Raw genomic sequence first — 23,640 nt, 5'->3', positions numbered from 1 at the left:
CGGTCCGGAAGCGATTAATGCTTGATCATTCGAAATGCGTTGTTTTTTTAGGGCTGTATTTCACTTTGCTTAAAGTGTTTGTAAACGATCGCCTTGTAAAAAAACCCATTCAGTTTAATATAGAAATGAATGGCAAAGCATTTTTGTATATATATATATATATATATATATATATATATATATATATATATAAAAAAGACACTATACAGTGGAACCTTGGATTACGAGCATAATCCGTTCCAGGGGAATGCTTGTAATCCAAATCACTTGCATATCAAAGCGAGTTTCCCCACTGAAGTCAATGGAAACGAAGATAATTAGTTCCACATTGACTTCTTTTGCATGCATTACCGCATGTGGCCAGAGGTGGGGGGGGGGGGCGGAGAAACTCAGAAATACTCGGAGACCGCTCGCATGCACTCGGAAAGGCTCGAAAACACTCGGGAACGGAGTGTTTTAGAATATTTCCGAGCTGCTCTGAGCGGCTCCGAGTACCACCGGCGCCCCCGCACCTCTGGCCAAATGCGGTACTGCACACCGCAGAGGCTTGAATCCTGCTCGTTTTGCGAGACAACACTCGCAAACCGAGTCAGGTCTTTAAAAAAAAAAATAGCTCGTATTGAGAAACGCTCGTTAACCGCGCTAATCGCAATTCCGAGGTTCCACTGTAAATAGCCTTTTTTCCCTGTTTTATAAGTGATCACATTTCCCCTGTTTTCGGCTGCATAAGTTAGGGGGAGGAGAGGAAGCAGCAGCATACTGAGCTTCCTAGTGAATAGCTGTGCATTGGGGGCGTGTCAGGATAAGTCTGATCACTGGAGGAGAACAAGCTGAGTTCCCAGCACAGCTAGAGAACTGACCATGATGTAATCTCCCGCTTAGCGTGGTCAGTTTTTAATAGGAAAGCAGAGGGACTTTCAGGAACACCAGGGATTTCACATAAAGGAAGCAATACAAAGAGAACAGGATACTTTCTCATACAATTACATAGTACAGCAGACACATATCAGGAATATGAAACGTTGGGGTAACAAACACTTTATTAGAGAAGAACCGCTCGCTGTTCCGGACCACTTCTGGACCGCCACACACACTGGTATACGTCCTACCTTTGAAGAGGCATATCTTTGTTATGGTAGCAGCTAGCTGCCATAACCCCGGTATTCTCTTCTTCCGCCGGCGGTCCGGTTTACGATAATAGTGGTCTCTGCGGCGGATTCGCAGCAAGATCACTTTTATTGGCAACAGGAGAGGGCCCCCCCGCTGCTTACCGGACCCGTCGGCAGTGGTGGAGGCGATCGGGTCCTTCTGCTGGCTGGGTATGGAGACGAGTAAGGGGAAGATGGCCCCCACCCGTCTCCATACCATTGCAGGGTGGAAGCGACATCAAAACGTCACTTCCGCCCATAGCTCTTAAAGGGCCATTTTTTTTTTTTTTTCAAATGACAACATTTTTTAAATTTTTTATTGCATTTTAGTGTAAGTATGAGATCTGAGGTCTTTTTGACCCCAGATCTCATATTTAAGAGGTCCTGTCATGCTTTTTTTTCTATTACAATGTTTACATTCCTTGTAATAATTTTTTTAAAAAAAGAACAGTGTAAAAATAAAAAATAAAAGGTAAAATAAATGAGAATTTTTTTTTTTTTTAAATGCGTGCGGTCCCGCCGAGCTCGCGTGCAGAAGTGAACGCATACGTGAGTAGCGCCCGCATATGAAAATGGTGTTCAAACCACACATTTGAGGTATCGTTAGAGCGAGAGCAATAATTCTAGCCCTAGACCTCCTCTATAACTCAAAACATGCAACCTGTAGAATTTTTTAAACGTCGCCTATGGAGATTTTTAAGGGTAAAAATTTGTCGCCATTCCACGAGCGGGCGCAATTTTGAAGCGTGACATGCTGGGTATCAATTTACTCGGCGTAACATTATCTTTCACAGTATAAAAAAAATTGGGTTAACTTTACTGTTGTCTTTTTTTTTTTAACTGTATTTTTTGCAAAAAAAGTGTGCTTGTAAGACCGCATCACCTCCTGGGTTCGGACACTCTGTCTTTGTTGGCTGTTTATTGCTATTTTTTTTTTTAATTTGTAATGGTTTCTGTGGTGTGCAGCCGTTGTTTTCTTCCTACGGACCATCGGCGGCGGGCCGTGACTTGCACCCAGCGCATTCGGACTGTAGTGACTGCTCGCCTGGAGCGGCGTCTTCCTTGTTTGAATCCATTGAAGTCTATAAAACGCAAAACACAATCTGCTGCGGGAAAAAAAGTCAGTGACCCTTTCCGAAAACACACTGGCTGAAAAATGCATCGATGTGAACGTGTACCATAGGAAACCATGTTGAATGGACTATAGTGCGTTTCTGCAAAAATGCAAAATACACTAAAAAAACACATAGGTGTGAACATAGTGTAACAGGCTGCCGGAAACGGACCAAACCAGACCAAAAGTCCGGAGTCTCATGCGTCGATACTAAACACCCAATGTGCATTACACCTTATAAAACACTGTCTAAACCACATAAACAAGGATGCTTTACATTTAAATGAAATCCAACATTCCGGTTAAGCCGTTCAATCAATGGACACGCTTTGCTTGTCTCTATTAAAAGCTTCGATGATCTATCATCCCTGTGTCCTCCTTGAGCAGCCCATGAGGACCAATTATCTGACAAGTGCTAAGGACGCCTCTAATTAACTAATTATCACCGCTTTTGTCTTTTACTGAGTCCAATTTTCGGCCATAGATACACTGGGATTTGTGTTTACTGCTGGACTGGACCACAATTATCCGTAAAATCCTTCCAGTGTGTTTTTTTGGGAGCAGAGAGCAGCAAAATTTATGAGCGGCTGTCAGAAAAGTTCACACGGACCGTGAAGAATTCAGACGTAAAAAATAATTCAATAAATCCACAAGAAATTATTTTATTGGCACTTTTTATTTGTACTAGCTTTACAAACTAACAAAATGCAATAATATAGAGGCTGGATGAAAGGTTTAATGACCTATAACACTTTTTGGGAGTTAAATGGTGCATTTGTTATTGAGGTATATATACACTATATTACCAAAAGTATTGGGACACCTGCCTTTACATGCACAACTTGAACTTTAATGACATCCCAGTCTTAGTCCGTAGGGTTCAATATTGAGTTGGCCCACCCTTTGCAGCTCTAACAGCTTCAACACTTCTGGGAAGGCTGTCCACAAGGTTTAGGAGTGTGTCTATGGGAATGTTTGACCATTCTTCCAGAAGCGCACTAATGTTGGACGAGAAGGCCTGGTTCGCAGTCCCTGCTCTAATTCATCCCAAAGGTGTTCTATCTGGTTGAGGTCAGGACTCTGTGCAGGCCAGTCAAGTTCCTCCACCCCAAACTCGCTCATTCATGCCTTTATGGACCTTGCATTGTGCACTGGTGCGCAGTCATGTTGGAACAGGAAGGGACCATCCCCAAACTGTCCCTTTAACATTGGGAGCATGAAATTGTCCAAAATGCCTTGGTATGCTGACGCCTTAAGAGTTCCCTTCACTGGAACTAAGGGGCCAAGCCCAACCCCTGAAAAGCAACCCTACACTATTATTTCCCCTCCCCATTAGTTACCCTGGGGTGGAGGAACTTGACTGGCCTGACCTCAACTGGACAGAACACCTTTTGGATGAATTGGAGACTGCAACCCGGCCTTCTTGTCCAACATTGGCACCTGACCTCACAAATGTGCTTCTGGAAGGATGGTCAAACATTCCCTTATGCCGCTACACACGGGCAGAATTTCTGACAGAGAGTCCGATGGGAGCTTTTCATCGTATGTGCCCCATCAGACTTTCTCCATCGAAAATTCAGACGGACTTAGATAGAGAACACGTTCTATATGTCTCCGATGGAACAAATTACAAATTATCGGAAAACCCGCTCGTCTGTATGCTGTTCCGACACACCAAAAACGACGCATGCTCTGAAGCAAATACGAGATGGAAGCTATTGGCTACTGGCTATTGAACTTCCATTTTCTAGTCTCATCGTACGTGTTTTATGCCACCGCGTTCTGGATGGTCGGAATTTGGTGTGACCGTGTGTATGCAAGACAGCTTGAGTGGAATTCCGTCAGGAAAACCTTCAGAGTTTATTCCGACGGCAAAACCGTTCGTGTGTACAGGGCATTAGACACAAACCTTGTGGACAGCCTTCCCAGAAGAGTTGAAGCTGTTATAACTGCAAAGGGTTTGGCCAACTCATTTTGAACCATACAGACTTATGCCGCGTACACACGATTGGATTTTCTGACAACAAAACCATGGTTTTTTGTTCGAAGGATGTTGGCTCAAACTTGTCTTGCATATACACAGTCACACAAATGTTGGCCAAAAATTCCAAACGTGAGAACGCGGTGATGCACAACATGTGCGACAGGACTATAAAAAGGAAGTTCAATAGCCAGTGTGGCTCCTTCTGCTTGATTCAGAGCATGCATGAACTTTTGTGCAACGGACTTGTGTACACACGATCTGACTTTTCGACAACAAGTTTTGTTGGCGGAAAATTTGAGAACTTGCTCTCAAACACTTGTTGACGGAAATTCCGACAGCAAATGTTCGTTGGAGCATACACACGGTCAGACTTTCCGACAACAAGCTCACATCCAACATTTCCCGTTGGGAAATCCGACCGCGTGTACACGGCATAAGACTGGGATGCCATTAAAGTTCATGTGTGTGTAAGGGAAGGCGTCCCAATACTTTTGACAGTATAGTGTACGTTTGTACTTTTTGTACTTCTATTTTTATGTTGTGTTGTAACTAAAAATGTAATGAAAATGATTTACAAGAAAAATGACTGCTGTAACCAACTGAACCCACGGTATGTTGTCTGGTATTCTTCTGTCAAGTGGGTACATTGAATGAGTCGATAGCTGACAAATCCCCTAGTCTCATGCAATTGAATGAGAGAGCTTTGAAAAATGTCCTGATTGTGAATTGACATATACTCAAAAGCAACAAAAGCGCACTGAACCGCATTACACCTAAAAGCCTCTTAAAAGCATTAAGAGGCATCAAAACAAACTCATTGAAAATGCCGGTAAAACAGATGCCTTTTCTAAATGCATAGGTATGAATGGCCCAGTCCCCGGGCAAAGCAGCGCCGCTCCATCCCCCTCCCCCCCCGCATCTTCGTAATTTTTGCATTTATCTCTTTACAGAAAACAAGGAAAATGACGAATCGCCCAAGTGCCATCCTCTTATCCCTGTGAAATATCTCATTATCATCCTCTTTGCTGTCCTCGTTATTGCTCTGGCGATTGCTACGGGCCTGATTGGTGAGTGTTATCCATTATTTAGTGGTGTCTCCATTAAATTGTCAAGGATTAAATGTTTTACAATCCTCTTGAAAGGAAGAATGGAGACAGTTAGCGTCCCCTTTTTCATTAAGCAGAGCAGGCTGACCTTTCTCACCTTCGTCGTCTCACAGGCGCAATGAATGGCCGATCGCTTGATAGCTTGTTTATCTGTATATTAATGGCTTAATTGGACAGTAGGCATTCATTACGGCGGATAACTTTGCTGCACTTTCTGTACTCGGTAAATAGTCAGCGTCAAGCGGTTGCCACGTCTGGTCCCTGTACAATTTAGCCCGAGCATTAATCTTCTTCGGTGTCCCTTTGCAAGTTGCAGAGTTCAGATCGGAGCAAGTGCAGTCAGCTTATTGGGCTTTATAAAAGTGTCATAAACAACGGTTTAGTCTTCTCAAGAGGAAAAAGGGGCACTTGGCTCCTCCAGAGCTCTGGATTGTCTAAAACTACTGCGGAAAAATCATCTATGCTTAAAGGAGATTCGAATTTTTATGATATTTTGGCGTTAACTGAAAATTACACAATTATAAAGACTAAAGCTGGCCATCGCTGGGTAGAATTTTGAACGAAAATTCTTTGGAAAAAAAAGTGTAGTGCACCCCACGTAGGAGCCACTGGTGAATAGAGATCCCCACCCTACACAGCCAGGCACACCGAATTCTCACAGGCTCCCGGAGTCAGAAAACAGTCCAGCACTTTTGTTTTATTGAGGGGATAGAACTTGGATAGGGATTAAGGAGATTATGGGATGCCCACTTGACTTCAGGGACAACATTCCTATGTACAGCTATATACACTCCTCTCTTCCTCCAGCACTAAACTTGCTTGCAGAATTCCAGCTGGCACGCTGATGGTTAATTTGAAAGTGGCAACAGTCAGATTTTGAGGCAAAAGCCCTTTCCTGGCAGGGGCCCTGGAGCTCCTCTTGGCCTGTGTAGCAAAGTATAGTGTCCAGCTTACATTCCTGTGGCATCTGATCCCAGCACCACCTCTTCAGGCACTGCCAACCCACCTGGTCGCAGCTGCCCCTTTTACTAGCCCACCAGGCTGCTTCTCAACAGTCCTCCCAGACTGCACAGTCACCAGACCTCCCAGCTGTCTTCTCCAGGAGAACTCCTGGACGTGCTGACTCTCTCCTGCTGTCCTCACATCATGCTCCGTGTGTTGTAGAGGATCCCTCCAGCACCCAAGCTCCCAGGCCCAAGGTCACCCCCGTCCACCAGACTAGGGGGCACCCGACAGCTTCTTCAGTACTCCTTCCCCATCTTCTATCTGACTGTCTCCTGCTGGCATGACCCAGAGTATTTAGGAGGTGTCCACCCCCTGCCAGCCCACTTGCTGGGGTTTGGCTGGGGCCCTCCTCAATACTCCAGGCAGCTCCTCCCAACCTTCCACCCTTTCCTCTGGAAGCTTCTCCAAGGTTCCAGGAAGTAGGGAGAGTCACTCACCCTGACCCAGATTCATCCCAGGTTTGGCTGCCAGCCAAGCCAAACAACATACCTCCCAACTTTTTGAGATGGGAATGAGGGACACCTATCAGCAAAAGTATGCAGGTATAGGACACACCCCTTGCCACGCCACCTTAAAGGAGAATAGTACAAAAAAAAAAACAAGATTGGTTAAACCTACAAGTGCTTTTTTTACCACTACTATTCCTTTATACTGACTTTTGGCATTCGGCTTTTTGGCTTTTGACCTTTCATATGAAAGGTTTAGCACTGGAAAGATAAAAAGTGCATTTTATATACATCTGTATAGATCAGACCAAAATGAGGGACAAATGAGGAGGAATGAGGGACAGAGGGACATTGCTCCAAATCAGGGACAGTCCCTCAAAATCAGGGACAGTTGGGAGCTATGAAACAATTTACCTAATCTAACATCTATGTACATTTTCTATCACACTAGAGGGTGCTACATAAGAATGTTTGTTTTTTTAATCATTAGTAGGCTCAAATCCACATTTGTTTTCAACCGCAGTGATGAGAAAATTTAAAGGAGCAGGATGGAATTTTGTTTTTTTGATCTAACAAATTTCTAACAGCGTATGTGGTTTTCATTTTGTAAAGTCCATTCATTCCAAAAATCAAATGTTAAAAGCAAATGAAATCTTTTGAACGATATTCAAACGTTCGGAGAATTTTCGTACATATTTTCCTAAGACTTTTTTTCCTAAGAATTTTGGTTGAAGTTCTATCCATCTATAGCCAGCTTTAGTCCTAAGCAATCAGGAATGGTTTTCTAAACTGTTGTGTGCCTTTATGGTAAATTTGGGCTATGGATAGGGGGAGTCAATGACATGACAAATCTACATTGTAACTTAAAACCCTAATTTGCTGTATCTCAGGTGCACGCTAGGAGCTGGTGGGGGTAAAGAAGATGGAACCACTGTATATATGCTAATGGCGGGGGGGCCACCAGGTCATGTTTCTCTATATCCCAAGCTAAGGGCAAGCAGCAGAGAGAAGAGCCCAGCCACTGCCTGGTCCCTGAGTACTGAGGATGTTTCAGGCTGGCCAGTTCCTGGCATTTCTGTAGGTATTGTACTATGAAACAATAACTACACCCCCTGCCTGTTTTAACCCACAAAACTGCAACCCACTGCGACACAACTGCATACATTGCATGTGACTGCAAGGAGGTTGTGGCACAGCCCCATTCACTTGAATGAGTTGTGTTTGGGGGCAATACTGTTCGCCATGCTGGTTCTCATTTTACCTATCCCACCACACCTTCAGTGTCACTTACAGTTCTGCTTCCTTCTCTCCCCTTCCTTTCTCTGTCTGAGTCTCCCAAGGTTCTGTTCTTAGACCTCTCCTATTCTCTATCTATACCTCCTTCCTGGGGCAGTTGATAGCCTCCCATGGCTTTCAATACCATTTCTATGCCAATGACACCAAAATCTATCTCTCTACCCCTCAGCTCACTCCTACAGTCTCCTCACGTATCACTATTTACTGACCAACATATCAGCAGGGATGTCACACAACTTCCTCAAACTCAATCCATCCAAGATCCATTTCCCTGTCAAAATCAACAGCTCAACTATCAACCTGTCCCCACATGCCAAAGTTCTAGGCGTAGTCCTGAACTCTGAACTATCCTTTCAGCCCCACATCCAATCACTGTCCAACACTTGCCGCCTCAACCTCCACAACATCTTCAAGATACGTCCCTTCATAACCAATGACACCTCAAAGCTCCTAATCCAATCCCTGGCCATCTCTCGTCTCCACTACTGCAACTCCCTTCTCATTGGTTTACCTTTAAATAGGCTATCCCTCCTTCAGTCCTTCATGAATACTGTTCATACTTACAACCCGCTCAGGCTTCCACCCAATGAATCAAATTCAAAATATTAACAACAACTTACAAAGTCATCCACAACTCTGCCACCAGCTACATCTCAAAATTCCAACCAAACTGTCCTCTACATTCTGTCCAAGACCTCCTGCTCTCTAGCTCCCTTGTTACCTCTTCCCATGCACCATCACTACCTCCAGAGCCTCTCCCATCCTCTGGAACTCTCTACAGTGACAGAATGGTGACACCTGTTCTAGCGAGAAATGTCTTTAGACATTTGAGAAAAATTTCCTCTTATTTACTCTTGTATCTTCAGAATAGGAAAATCCCATGAACAGGACATGGACTATTCCCTGTTCTATACAAAAACAAAAAACAAGTTTTGACTAGAAAAATGTTAGTAGGTTACACAGTCATTGTTGTAGTCCAGGCCAGACATTTATTAGTCCATTTTAAGATATAAAGCTCCATTTGTACCCCCATAAAAGCCAAAAAGTTAAAATTTTTGGTGTATCAGGAGTAAATTTACACAAATTTTTTTCTACCTCGCTTCCAGTTCACTTCACTTGCCCGGGAAAGATACACTGCCAATCTTCTTCAATGTGTATTCAGAAATCTAAGCGATGTGATGGAGTTTTCGACTGCCCAGATGGAGATGATGAACTTAGATGTGGTAAATGGCATGATATTTATAGATGTAAACAACATGTAGCTTTGTAGTTAGGGTCTCAGGATGAAGATTAATGCACGAGAAGAACATTTTCTCCTAAAAGCAGACTTCCCATCACAAGTGGAAGGTTTGTTGCACTTACAAACCCTTACCCAAAAAATACAAAAAGCTTAACAAACTGCTAGAGTTTGCAGATAATGTCATTGTGTCCTACCTCTGCCACAAGAGTGCATTGCAACCTATTGCATTCTTGCGGGTTTTCAGACACCCCAGCTTTGGTCAAACTTTATTTTTTTAAGCCTGTTCCATGGAAGGTCTAGTTTAATCTAGTTATAATGACCTGTGTCAATCTAGTTATAATGCAAAACACATTATTATATTGACCTAGTAGGCCAGGAGGTATCATAGCTAGAGACTAGGTAGGTGGGCGTTCTGTAGAGCTAGATCCCAAGTGCTCTACAGCACTATACTGTAGAATCTTAGGGATCCATGTCTAAAAGTTCAATGACTTTGGTGAGGCAGCTGTTAAGCCAAAAGGTCACAAAACAGAGTTTTGAGGCTATATATACTCTATATTGCCTACCCTTATATGCACATGAATTTTAATGGCATCCCAGTCTTAGTCCATAGGGTTCAACATTGAGTTGACCCATCCTTTGCAGCTATAACAGCTTGAGGCTGCCAAACATGGCTGGAACCAATAATGCAGTTTCCATGCTTCTGTCACAACAGCTAGCTTAATTTTCCTTCTGATGACCCCTTCCCTTCTTGTGTTTTACTTTAGTGAGGCTAAGTGGACGGAGCGGGGTGCTGCAAGCCTACGTTGCTGGGTCCTGGAAAACAGTCTGCTCCGACAGCTGGAATGCATTGTATGTGAATCTGACATGTAAGCAATTAGGGTTTTCCAGGTAATTAGGAATTGTTTAGTAAAGAATTGTTTTATGCTGCACTGCATGGTTTATTTCAATGGTGGGTGAAAGAGGTGTAGAAGCGGGGTGGTGACATCACCCTGTCCACTTCGTCCAATCAGAGAATGCTTTGCATTCATTGAGACAATGCAAAGCATTGTCTCAATGATGCCTGTGACCAGCGGCTGACCTCCTGTGATCACAATGCAGCAGGGTAACCGCTTGGCGCGTGACCCGGAAGCTAGTAGAGCTTACCGGGCAGCTGTGCCTATTACGGTGATTTTCAACTTCTAGAGCAACCTTTCTCAATATTTTTACTCCAGAGGAACCTGTGAAATCATTTTCAGGTTTCAGGGGGTTCCTTGAGGTCATTGGGAAAATGCCGATTACATTGGTGGCCAGTGGGAGGAATGCCATCCCTACAAACAGCTAAAAAGGTCATACCGCTGGCTCTGCCAAATTACGTTGGCCCTGGATCTACTGTATGCAGGCACCATCAGATGGGAGGTCAATTAGTGACAACTAAAGGAACCCCTAGACACCTTTGGAGGAACCCTAGGGTTACCCGGAGCCATGGTTGAGAATATGGAGGCATACCAATGTCACTATGTAAGAATATCCATACCTTGAATCCTTTTATTTTTTTTTAATCAGGTAATTTTTATTGAAAGGTTTTTCTCATTTTTACAACCAAAAGAGGAAAAACCAAAATCACAGTGCCCTGAAGGGACTACAAACAACAAAAAACATAGACCCAAAAACCAAGTGCATGACATTGTATCTTACAAAGTACTACCCTACACAACATTTGCTCCTTATATTACGTAAACCAGAACGTAACCTCCCATCAGAGTAGAGATGGGCCGAATACCCCATGGTTCGGTTCACACCAGAACACCTCGAACACAAAAAGTTCTAGCGAACATGCAAACCCTATTAAAGTCTATGGGACATGAACACGAAAAATCAAAAGTCCTCATTTTAAGGCTTATATGCAAGTTATTGACATAAAAAGTGTATAGGACACGGGTACTGCCCCAGGGGACAAGTATCAATGCAAAAAAGGTTTTAAAAACAATCTTTTTTTCATGAGCAGTGATTTTAATAATACTTAAAGTGAAACAATAAAAATGAAATATTCCTTTAAATAACGTGCCTGGAGGGTCCCCTTAGTCTGCCTGTAAAGTGGCAAATATGCGCAATGTGTAGAATAGTGCCACAGCAATAATGACTTTTCTAAAGAAAAAAATTTAATTTAAATTTGCTCGCGGCTGTAATGTATTGCTGGCTCCCGGCAATATAGATGAAAAATCATTGAAAAAAATTTAGTGGGGTCCCCCCAGTCCATACCAGGTCTGGTTTGGATTTTAAGAGGAGCTCCAGACCAAAATTAAAAAAGAAATTGTTGTGGGCCCCCCCTAAAATCCATACCAGACTCTTTTCCGAGCATGCAGCCTGGAGGTCAGTAGGCAGTTTTTGACAATTCCTTTATTAAAAAAAGAGAGAAAAAAAAGGGTCCCGCAATGTACATCTATCTTTAATCACGTCGCCCGACGGACCCGAAAAATAGTAAAAACGAAAAAACTTGCTGTCACAGCTCTTATCTAGGCAAGGGTGGGGCCACCTGCTGACGTAGGCGGATGACCCGCCCCCTCTCATGTCACATGACGTCAGAAGGGGCGGGGACATGCGGTTACGTCACCAGGTGGCCCTGCCTTTGCCTATATAACAGCTGTCAAAGCCAAGAGACAGCAGTCGCTGGGAGGCAGAGCTTTTTAATTTTTTTCTATTTTTTTTTCGGGTCCATCGGGCGGCATGATTGAAGGTGGATGGACATCATGGGACACTTTTTTTTCTTTTTTAATAAAGGAATTATCAAAAACCGTCTGTTGTGGCTTTTACTTTTTGACACTTTTTTTTGTGAATGGGTAGTTGTACAATGTACCTGATACCCATTAACATAGAGGGGGCAGGATCTGGGGCCCCCGTGTCAAAGGGGGCTTCCAGACTCTGATAAGCCCCCCGCTCACAGACCCCGACAACCACCGGCCAAGGTTGTCGGGAAGAAGACCTTGTCCCCATCAACATGGGGACAAGGTGCTTTGAGGGGCACCCCAAAGCACCCTCCCCATGTTGAGGGCAAGTGGCCTGGTATGGTTCGGGGGGGGGGCGCTTGCTCTTCCTCTCCCTTTCCTGGCCTGCTAAGGGGCCAAAAAGGCCTGGTATGGATCTTGGGGTTGACCCACGCTGTCTTTTTTCTTAATTCTGTCATAGGGTTCCCCTTAACCACTTCAATACACTGTATTATATACTCTGCACTGCACTATATACTCTGCAATGTATTATATATATATGTAGCAATGGCCCTGCGGGATTACTGCGTGTTACAGCATCCACACATTTCACCCTGCTGCCAGACATCCATTAGACACACTTCTCAGTCAATGAACAGTCTCTTGCATGTTTTTGTTGTTTTTATTAGGGGATTGAACTCGGTTGGGGAAAAGGGACATGGGATTCCCATAGCATAAATATTGTTTGGCAGAATAAAAGTAACTGCGTCACACTGCTCAGCAGAACAAGATGGTTGACTCTAAACTTGACAGTCCTTTACCTCAGAACACTTCCTCCAGCACACTACTTAGGAGCTCTTACTTCACTGTGCAACTTTAGTCTCCTGTCACACCATCAGAACATGACTAGGTCTCACTCTGAATAAGTCCCAGTGTCTTTACTTGATAGCCCCTTATAGGCCGGGGTCTGCAGCACCCCTTCGTGGTAGCAACCGTTTTAATGAGAAGAAATAAATGATGTAGATGGACTACTGATCCCAGCAAGTCCGATTGCAAATCCTGCCCACCCTCCTGGCTGCAGCGACTTGACCAGAACATCTCTCCATGACCATATAAGGAGAGGCTCCCTCTCAGCTCCCGAGCTTCCCGCCTGAGGTACACCCCCCCCCAGAAAGGGGGTTCCCTCAGACATCACAGTCTAACACTCCATCATCCAGTTCACCCAGCCGACAACTCCTCCCCCAGCAGGGTGACCATGGGTATATATAGGAGGCCTACCCCCTGCCAATCCTAGTTGAGGATTGGTCAGGGCTCCCACATGCACCCCATGTCACTCCAGCTCTCTGCTCTGCCTCTTTTCCAGAACCTTCTGCCTGGAAACAGAGGAGGCGCCCAAGAGCTGAGGCACATGTCAGTCACCTACTGCTACACTAAACCACTCCCCTGCCCCCAGATCAAAACAAACAGGCCTAGCTCACAGCATAGGCCTGCTTTCATTTACCTGCACTGGCAGCTTACTCAAAAACCTTTACTAGCACCTACCTACCTAAGGTAGAGAGTGCTACACTCACCACCCACCAGAATACAGCTGGTCCCCAGCTGTGAAAAATAAATAGAAAAATGGCTCCTGGGCCCAGGAGCAAGTGTTTCAAGTTGGATGGGGGATAGGAAATAACTTGGACAGGGCTATAGTACAAATTAAAAAATTAAATTCCTGGAGAAAATGAGTGGGAATTCTGACTAGATGAATTTCTAAAGCTTACTGGATGAATAGCTTAAATCCGTAAGAAACAGTTGAAGAAGTGAGAATAGTTGGAAAAGTAGGAATGGTTTTAAAATAAACATGAATTTCATTAAAAAAGTTTAACAACACCACTAATGTATGAAAGATGTGGAATATTTAAAGGTTTTTTTAAAAGCTTTTTGATCATTAATCCCCACACCTAATGAGTGAGAGACAGTGTGAGAGAACCCTTCAAACAAGCCTTAATACATCCACAACAGTACATGCTATGGAAACAGCGACACCCAAGTGTCCTCGATCACAGTCCTTCCATCAGGCACACTGGGTGGCAGGCAAAGGCTGTCTATGTAAAAAAAATGTCAGTGAAGAAAAACACACAGACCCTTCCCTGTTCTTGCAGTCCTTGTGGCTGCTCCTATGATGGCACTATATACTATCCACTGTAATATATATATTACTCTGAACTGTATTATATATACTACACGGACTGCACTATATACTCTGAACTTTATTATATATACTACACTGACTGCAGTATATACTCTCCACTGTATTATATATACTACATGGACTGCACTATGTACTCTGAACTGTATTATATATTCTATACGGACTGCACTATATACTCTGAACTGTATTATATATACTACACAGACTGCACTATATACTCTGACCTGTATAATATATACTACACGGACTGCACGCTATACTCTGAACTGTATTATGTATATTACACGGACTGCACTATATACTCTGAACCGTATTATATATACTACACTGACTGCACTATATACTCTCCACTGTATTATATATACTACATGGACTGTACTATATACTCTGAACTGTATTATTTATACTCCACTGACTGCACTATATACTCTGAACTGTATTATATATACTACACGGACTGCACTGTATACTTTGAGCTGTATTATATATACTACACTGACTGCACGATATACTCTGAACTGTATTATATATACTACACTAACTGCACTATATACTCTGAACTGTATTATATATACTACACTGACTCACTGCACACTACACTACCTGCCTAATCTCTATTCATTCACTATATGCGGCTGCCGTGTAAGCAGTATCCTTATATAGTGTGGGGCGTGGACTTAGCCCCTGAGCCATGATTGGCCAAAGGCACGCTGCCTTTGGCCAATCATGGCTCTCACAGCACATCGCGCTGTGATTGGCCAAAGCGTGCAGGTCAGGTGCATGCTTTGGCCAACTGTACGTTGTAATGCATGACGGGGTTGAAGATACTGGAAAAACAATTTATTAGACAGCTTATACTTCTCCAACAAGACATTAAAATGTAACAAAGCATCCTTATTATATAATTGGTGTAAATCCAGTATCCCTGCTTTTTTCCATAGATCTATTCTTCTTTAAAGGGATAATCCACCTTGACCCCATTGTCCCAATCACATTCCTGTATGTTCTAAATGGACTTTAGTTGAAGATTTACCCATTAGTGATAGTTCTCTTTATATGTTCTCTTATGTTGAGTTAGAGCGCAATATTTCTTTGTCTTTCTGGAAATGTTCCTCATCACATAATGCATTGCACCAGGGCAAACTTTCAGACGTTTTGAAAAGTTGGTGACAGGAAGTCAAAAACTTTGTAAAACTTTAGAAGGGAACAAGTGGGTGGAAAAGCTGAGAGCAAAATTATTTATGAGTCCTATTTCTTCACCGATTTGGTCTCGGTTTGTGAAGCTTGAGTAATGATAAGTCAGAATCATTTGTCAGTAACTTCCAGCACTCATTGACAGTTATGACATGACAAGGAAGTGGCTCCGAATTTCTTCTACATGTGTAAGACCAGGGCTTTTTTTCTCAGAGAATAGGTGCAGGAACTCAACCATGCCTGCCACACACACATACCTTCCAAATGGCATCAAATAATAGCTCTTCCCTCTGCATACAACCCCCTCCCTCCACTGCCCTCATCTTCTCCCCCCTCCTTAAAAGCTCCACCATCTGTCATATATCTTACCTTTGTTGCAATATAAAGCTGAAACACCTATCCGGCTGTAGTACCTCCCAGCATACTATACTATACTACAGTCACTTGCATGGGAGATTATGCAGTAGGAGCATCAACAACTGGTCACCAGGGAAAAAATGGAGACCACAGAGGGTGCAGCCTACCAGGCACCCTCTCCTGCCCATGACTGCACTGAACCCTGGGCACCTGTTCTGTATCTTCCTTGTCCCTGTCCGGCACTTAGTGGGATCTGCGCAGGAGATCTGACCTGTGGGAGCTACTGGGAGATGAGCTATCTCTTCTAAACGCAGAAGCTGGACTTCAGTGTTACCAAGTGATAGTGGTGAGCAGGGAGCAGAAGACCTGAGCCAGAGGTGGTGGAACTGAGTTCCCCCTAGTTCCTACTGAAAAAAAGCCCTGTGTATGACAATTAGAGGAATGGGGACTGTTTTATTGCACGGACATACATTATAAACAGGTCTATTCAGCAAAGCTGTACAAGCAGCAAAGGGTAGCACTATTAATAACCAATCAGAATTCAGTTTGTACAGCCCTGGCCAAAAGTTTTGAGAATTACGCAAATATTAATTTTCCCAAAGTCTTCTGCTGCAGTGTTTTTAAATCTTTTTGTCAGATGTTACTATGGTATACTGAAGTATAATTACAAGCATTTCATTGGTGTCAAAGGCTTTTATTGACAATTACATTAAGTTTATGAAAAAAAAGGGTCAACATTTTAAAGGGTTGACCCTTTTTTTCAAGACCTCTGCAATTCACCCTGGCATGCTGTCAATCAACTTCTGGGCCACATCCTGACTGATGGTAGCCCATAATCAGTGCTTGGAGTTTGACAGAATTTGTGGGGTTTTTTTTTGTTCACCCACCTCTTAAAAGAGTGACCACAAGTTCTCAATGGAATTAAGGTCTGGGGAGTTTCCTGGCCATGGACCCAAAATGTTGATGTTTTGTTCCTCACCAAACTGTTCTTGGATGGTTGGGAGAAGTTGCTCTCGGAGGATGTTTTTGTACCATTCTTTATTCATGGCTGTGTTCTTAGGTAAAATAGTGAGTGAGTGCACTCCCTTGGCTGAGAAGCAACCCCACACATGAATGGTGGCAAGATGCTTTACTGCTGGCATGACACAGGACTGATGGTAGCGCTCACCTTTTCTTCTCCGGACAAGGTTTTTTCCCGGATGCCCCAAACAATCGGAAAGGGGATTCATCAGAGAAAATGACTTTACCCCAGTCCTCAGCAGTCCAATCCCTGTACCATTTTGCTTAATATCAGGCTGTCCCTGATGTTTTTCCTGGAGAGAAGTGGCTTCTTTGCTGCCCTTCTTGACATGGCAAAGAGGGACTTTGCATTTAATTGCAATTCATCTGATCTCTCTTCATAACATTCTGGAGTATATGCAAATTGCCATCATAAAAACTGAGGCAGCCGACTTTGTGAAAATTGTCATTCTCAAAACTTTTGGCCAGGGCTGTACTGGACTGGTTTTAATACAGTGAATTCTGATTGGTTGTTCTGGATTGCTGCGGAATTCACTTTGCACAGTTTACTGAATAAGCCCATTTCTGAAATGATATCAGGGTTGTGTTAAGTTACCAGTTTCGGATGCAAATAGTGTTTTGCCTTTACTTTTGGACAAGTTTTTGATCTGCCAATTTTCTGCTGAAGTTTAAACTGCTTGTCTTTCCTTCCTTCCTTCCTTCTTTCCTTCCTTTTCTTTCTTTCTTTCTTTCTTTCTTTCTTTCTTTCTTTCTTTCTTTCTTTCTTTCTTTCTTTCTTTCTTTCTTTCTTTCTTTCTTTCTTTCTTTCTTTCTTTCTTTCTTTCTTTCTTTCTTTCTTTCTTTCTTTCCTTCCTTCCTTCCTTCCTTCCTTCCTTCCTTCCCTCCCTTCCTTTTCTTCCTTCCCTGCCTTTCTTTCCTTCCTTCCTTCCCTCCCTTTCTTTCCTTCCTTCCTTCCCTCCCTTTCTTTCCTTCCTTCCATCCCTTTCTTTCCTTCCTTCCTGTCTTTCTTCGCTTCCTCCAACCCTCTCTTCCATTCTGTCTTCGCTTCCTCCCTCCCTTCCTTTGCTCCCTCCATTCCCTTCCTTCCTTCCTTCCTTCCATCCCTCCCTCCCTCCCTCCCTTTGCTTCCTCCCTCCCTTCCCTTCCTTCCTTCCCTTCCTTCCGTTCTTCCCTTCTATTTTCCTTCCTTCATGTTTTCATAACAAGCTTTTTGTGGCATCATTGCTGTCTCTCTCTCTGCTTCTCTACGCAATCCAAGCAGATTGTGGCTGGTGGGAGGGGCCGGCAGGGTACTGTACATAGATCAGTGAAAACTTTACAATGTCCTGCCTCAGCTCTCAGCCTTCAGCAAACAGTGGGCTGGCTCTTGGGAGGAGTCTTGCAAATAGCAAAATGCTTTGGTTGGTGGATGCCAGTTTGAAGGCATATTCATTCCTAGGCGGGTTGTATTTGCAAGCTGACTGCCCTAGGTAATGCCCACATGTGGTGCAGAGCCACCATGATTGGAAGAACCGAAATCTATCTAAGCAACTTCAGTAGAGTAGAGGAGCCGGTACAACTAGGGAAGGCTCAAGTTCAACTTCAGTGTAAGGACTTGAATTATTCTTGCAGTCAGTAAACAGCAGAAATCAAAAGGGAGAAGCAGCACAAAGAGCCAATCAGGCGTGCCACAGTGTGAATATACTAACTAGGAGCATGCTGATAGAAGGAGAGAACAGAGTGACAGGCGAGCTGAAAGGAAGGCTGGAGTTCAGCTTTTGGGGGCGAGCAGAGATGAAGAGAAGAAAAAGCTGTTTAGCAGTGACAAGACTCTCTGCAGCTCTACATGCAGCCATCTTCCTGTACAGACTCTTAATTGGTGAACTGTACGACCCCTTCTCTACAGACAGCCCCACTAATAACACAACATGGACTGCTGGGAAATCTGTATGGTTGACAAGTAGTTTGTTCCTTTACGTATTAGACATATGTAGAATGAAAAAGAATTGTTAAGTTTCGTTTTGATTCGGTATTTACATAAATTAGCTTAGTTCAAGCCCTTTAATTCATTTTTGGAATTTGTTTTGTTTATTTGAATTGGATCAAATTGAACTAAATCCGATCAAATCCGGAAAATCCGAATCAATTTGAATTCTATTCGAGTTTGAATTGAATTCCATTCGAATTTATTCTATTCGAAATTCGAATTTTGGAAGAATATTCTTTCTATTCCTTTCTATTCTTTTGTTTTTTTTCCATTCTATTCTTCTCTTTTTTTATTATATTTGATTCTTTTCTATTCTATTCTCAAAATCAGATTTATTCTATTCAAAATTTAAATTTTGGAGAACAGTTATATTGCTATAGCCTTTCTATTCTTTTCTATTGTTTATTCTATTCTATTTTTATCTATTCTATTACTTTACTTTCTATTCTTTTCTATTCTATTCAAATTTATTCTATTCGAAATTTGAATTAAGGAAGATGGTTATATTCTTTCTATTCTATTGTTTTTTTTCTATTCTATTCTATTATTTTCTTTTCTATTCTAATCTATTCAAATTATTTTATTTTCTATTCTAATCTATTTTATTCTATTCTATTCAAATTCAAATTTATACTATTCACATTTGGGAAATGGTTATAATCTTTCTATTCTAGTCTATTGTTTTGTTTAATTATATTCCATTCTTTTCTATTCTATTTGAATTAGAATTTATTTCCATTCTATTTTTTTCTATTCTATTCTAATTTTGATGTATTCTGTTCGAATTTATATTCTAGTTCATTCTATTCTATTCCCTTCTATTCTTTTCTTTTCGATTCTATTCAAATTCAAATTTATTCTATTTGAAATTCAAATTTTAGAAGATGGTTCTATTCTTTTTATTTTATTCTATTCTATTCTGTATTCTATTTTATTCCTTTATTTTCTATTTTATTTTATTCTGTTTGTTTTTTTCTATTCTATTTTGTTATGTTTTACTATATTCTTTTCTATTCTAGTCTTTTATTTTCTATTCTATTTTTTCTATTCTTTTATTTTCTATTCTGTTCTGTTTTACTCTATTATATTATATTCTTTTATTTTCTATTCTATTATTTTCTATTGTATTATATTCTTTTCTATTCTTTTCCTTCATTTTCTATTCTATTTTATTCTCTTCAGAAATTCAAATTCGAATTAGATTAGAAAATGATTCAAAGTAAAAAAATATTGGAATTCAATTCGAAAACTATTTGAATTAGAATTTTGTCCCAAAAATTTATTTCATTATTTCGGATTCGTTTAAATTCATTATTATTGTAATTCGGATACATCCCAATTTTCAAAAAATCTGTGCGAATTTCAATTTGGAACGAAATGAACGGCGCATAATAAATATATTATAAATAATAATAAAAATAATAACAATACCAGTAATAATTGCTGTTTTTTTAAATGTTCTGCCTTTAATCTCTGCTCATTTTTTTTTTTTTTATTCATTCAATTATTTTCTATCATGAAATTCCCGTGATTGATTGCAGTTTCGAGAGCTCCTCCTCCGTGTCTCTGCGCTCTGTTGAAGAACAATTTAGAAGAGAATTTGCATCAGTCACCAAATCTTCAGATTCTTCCGACCAGCCAACCCTAATGCAACACGTAATCCAGCAAAGGTAAAATCCCATAGAGGGAAAAAATAAAATCAGAAATAGTGGTGAGTGAATCAATTTAAAGCTGATCTCCGGGCACAAATAACTTTATTTAAATATATTCCTCAATAGCCAAAAAAGGATACAAATTAACTTTTTGTGCACCGAATGCCTTTGCAAACCCAGATATCACCTTGCAAAATTAGTGGTGACATCATCACTGTACAGAAAGTAGAGCTGTGGGAGGGACCCAGCAGGCTCCACCCACTAGAGGCTGCCTGCAGAAAACTACAGGAGGGGGCGGAGACAAGACCAGTCACCCTGCACAAGTAGAGGGAGCAAAAGCGAGCGGTCTTTATTACAGGAAGCTCCCGCACAGAGGGAAAGTCTCACACTGGATTACTGCACAGATCTGGAAGAAATACACAAAGCACAGCAAGATTTAAGGAAGAACGCACATAATGAATGTATGTAGACTACATTTTTTCTTATCCAGGACCACTTGACCTCCAGAAGATTTACCCTCCTTCACGAGCAGGCCATTCTTTACGATGCGGCACTGCATTACTTTAATTGCTTGCCGGCTGTATACTGTACTCTGCTGCACAGGATCACGTACCTATTACGTGATCCTGCACTACCGGGTCTAGGGCGAGCGCACGCCACCGGCGGCCCGTTCCCACTGTGGTCCGGTACACAGGCAGAATGATGGTCTGTCACTACAGAAGACATGGATTCTTTGTCTCCACTAAGCAGGGGCACTGATCCATGCCTTCTCCGTGTACAAGCAGCTCCCCACAGTAGTAAAACACTGGCTAGGCACACAGTTAACCCTTTGATTGCCCCTGATGTTAACCCCTCCCCTGCTAGTGTCATTAGTACAGTGACAGTACATATTTTTTAGCACTGATCACTGTATTGGTGTCACTGGTCCCCAAAAAAGTGTCAAAAACGCCAGTTAGTGTCCCAACTGTCCGCCGCAGAATCGCAGTCCTGCTATAAGTCGCTGATCGCCACCGATACTAGTAAAAAAAAAAAAAAAAAGGAAACGAAATCTATGCCATAGTTTGTAGACACTATAACTTTTGCGCAAACCAATCGATATATGCTTATTGTTTTTTTTTTAACAAAAATATGAAGCAGAATACATATTGGCCTAAATTGATGAAGAAATTCGATTTTTTTAAATTTTTTTATTGGATATGTTTTATAGCAGAAAGTAACAAATATTGTTTTTTTTTTCCAAAATTGTCTCTCTTTTTTTGTTTATAGTGCAAAAAATAAAAACCGCAGAGGTGATCAAATATCACCAAATGAAAGCTCTATTTGTGGGAAAAAAAGGACATCAATTTTGTTTGGGTACAACATCGCACAACCTCGCAATTTTCAGTTAAAGTAACGCAATGCTGTATCGTAAAAAATGGCCTGGTCATTAAGGGGGTAAATCCTTCCGGGGCTAAAGTGGTTAACCACCTAGGCCACCTTTCTGCCTGACATTGGTGTTCCTGATGTAGGGACAAATGTATTACCTCCTACCTGGATTTTCTAACTAGTGTTACCAAGGCCCAACAAACCCTTCCATCTATGTATTATGACCATGTGATGGCTCCTTTATGGTGGCGATTTTCTCCTTGTATTTGAATTCACACATTGCAGACTACATACCATGTCTGTGACCACAATGCGCTGTTGTTTTCTCAGCATATATGCACATTGCATTCCCCATACTTTTTGGCTCTTGCTTGAGTTACTGTATATGATAAAAATATATTAAAAAGTGGATCTGGGCGAAACGCGTCGATCCATAGACTTCCTGCTATTCATTCAAGTACAGATGTTTGTATTGTATGTCTATAATACTGTACACTATCTTTTATAGAGTTTATAGACCTGTGTTTTTACAAACTTTGTATTAACAAAAAAACTTGTCATTTTATCTGTTTTGGTATACTGACTAATTGTTTTGGACACTTTACAATACGCATTCCCTATAGTCTTCCCATGTGGAGAGGCGTGATGTTTTTACAATTTTTGGCTTTACCGAGTTTGTGCCAGATTTTTTAAACGAGCTCCCCAAACCAATACTCACGAGACACAGAATCCATCCCTTCCCCCCATGTCAGAAGTGAGATATGTTGTTTACATAGGCAAATCTCAGTTCTCTCTCTCAGTGTTTCTCTAATCCAGTCCTCAAGGCGCCCCAACAGGTCATGTTTTCAGGATTTTCCTCAGATGAAACAGCTGTGGTAATTACTGAGGCAGTGAAACTGATCAAATCACCTGTGCAAAATAATGGGTAGCCTGAAAACATGACCTGTTGGGGCACCTTGAGGACTGAAGTTGAGAAACACTGCTTTATGTATTGCTGAGGATCGGCGGTTGCCAGAGGACATTGAGTGCCCAGCACCCGCAGATCGCCTTCTGTGGTTGGGGCGCGCTCTCACCGCCGGCGGGTCGCTTCTGCTGTGAATTATCACAGCAGAAGCGACACGCCGGTGGTGAGAACGCACCCCCTGCAGGCGGAAGTGCAGAATCACATATATATATATATATATATATATATATATATATATATATATGTGATTCTGCACAGGAGAGCCACCCTGTAGTACTAAAAGCGCTATGGGGCGGACGTTAAGTGGTTAACCGCTTGTCGACCAGCCACCGTCATTTACTGTGGCAGGTCAGCATGATCCCATGAACCGTCGTAGCTATACGTTGGCTCGCGGGATCGGGATAGCAAGGGGCGCTGCACTGCGAGGGTGCCGATGCTTGTGGCCATTGGTCGCGATGACCGCCGGCCACGAGCGATCACAGGCACGAGAGGCAGAACAGGGACGTGTGTGTGTAAAGACACAAATCCCTGTTCTGTGAGGAGTGACAGATTGTGTGTTCCTTATAGCTAGGAACCACGATCTGTCATTTCCTCTAGGTCAGTCCCCTCCCCCTACAGTTAAATACACACTGAGGGAACAAAGTTAACCCCTTGATTGCCCCCTAGTGTTAACCCCTTCCCTGCCAGTGACATTTTTACAGTAATCAGTGCATTTTTATAGCACTGATTGCTGTATAAATGCCAATAGTCCCTAAAATGTGTCAAATGTGTCCGATGTGTCCGCCATAATGTCACAGTCCCGATAAAAATCGCAGATCGCCGCCATTACTAGTAAAAAAAAAAATAATAATAAAAAAAATTCTATAAATATTTCCCCTATTTTGTAGACGCTATAACTTTTGCGCAAA

The 23,640-nt window shown here is 42.1% G+C and overlaps 1 protein-coding gene and 1 long non-coding RNA gene across 2 annotated transcripts in view; one reads left to right on the top strand and one right to left on the bottom strand.

The window, feature by feature from the left end:
- TMPRSS3 (transmembrane serine protease 3) overlaps positions 1-23,640 on the top strand; it is a 95,891-nt gene that overhangs the window by 9,374 nt on the left and 62,877 nt on the right. The window contains exons 2-5 of the mRNA XM_073618066.1: positions 5,197-5,313; positions 9,206-9,322; positions 10,104-10,227; positions 20,293-20,421. Coding sequence (XP_073474167.1) covers positions 5,197-5,313; positions 9,206-9,322; positions 10,104-10,227; positions 20,293-20,421 — 487 coding nt within the window. The remainder of the gene's footprint in view (positions 1-5,196; positions 5,314-9,205; positions 9,323-10,103; positions 10,228-20,292; positions 20,422-23,640) is intronic.
- Positions 18,495-23,640, bottom strand: part of LOC141129325 (uncharacterized) — a 38,718-nt gene continuing 33,572 nt past the window's right edge. Inside the window, exon 3 of the long non-coding RNA XR_012241808.1 lies at positions 18,495-20,324. This is a non-coding gene — a long non-coding RNA (uncharacterized lncRNA). The remainder of the gene's footprint in view (positions 20,325-23,640) is intronic.

Source organism: Aquarana catesbeiana, linkage group LG02, assembly GCF_042186555.1.
Source record: "Aquarana catesbeiana isolate 2022-GZ linkage group LG02, ASM4218655v1, whole genome shotgun sequence".
In the NCBI taxonomy this organism is placed as follows: domain Eukaryota; kingdom Metazoa; phylum Chordata; class Amphibia; order Anura; family Ranidae; genus Aquarana; species Aquarana catesbeiana.
This window is presented reverse-complemented; position numbering and strand designations above follow the sequence as displayed.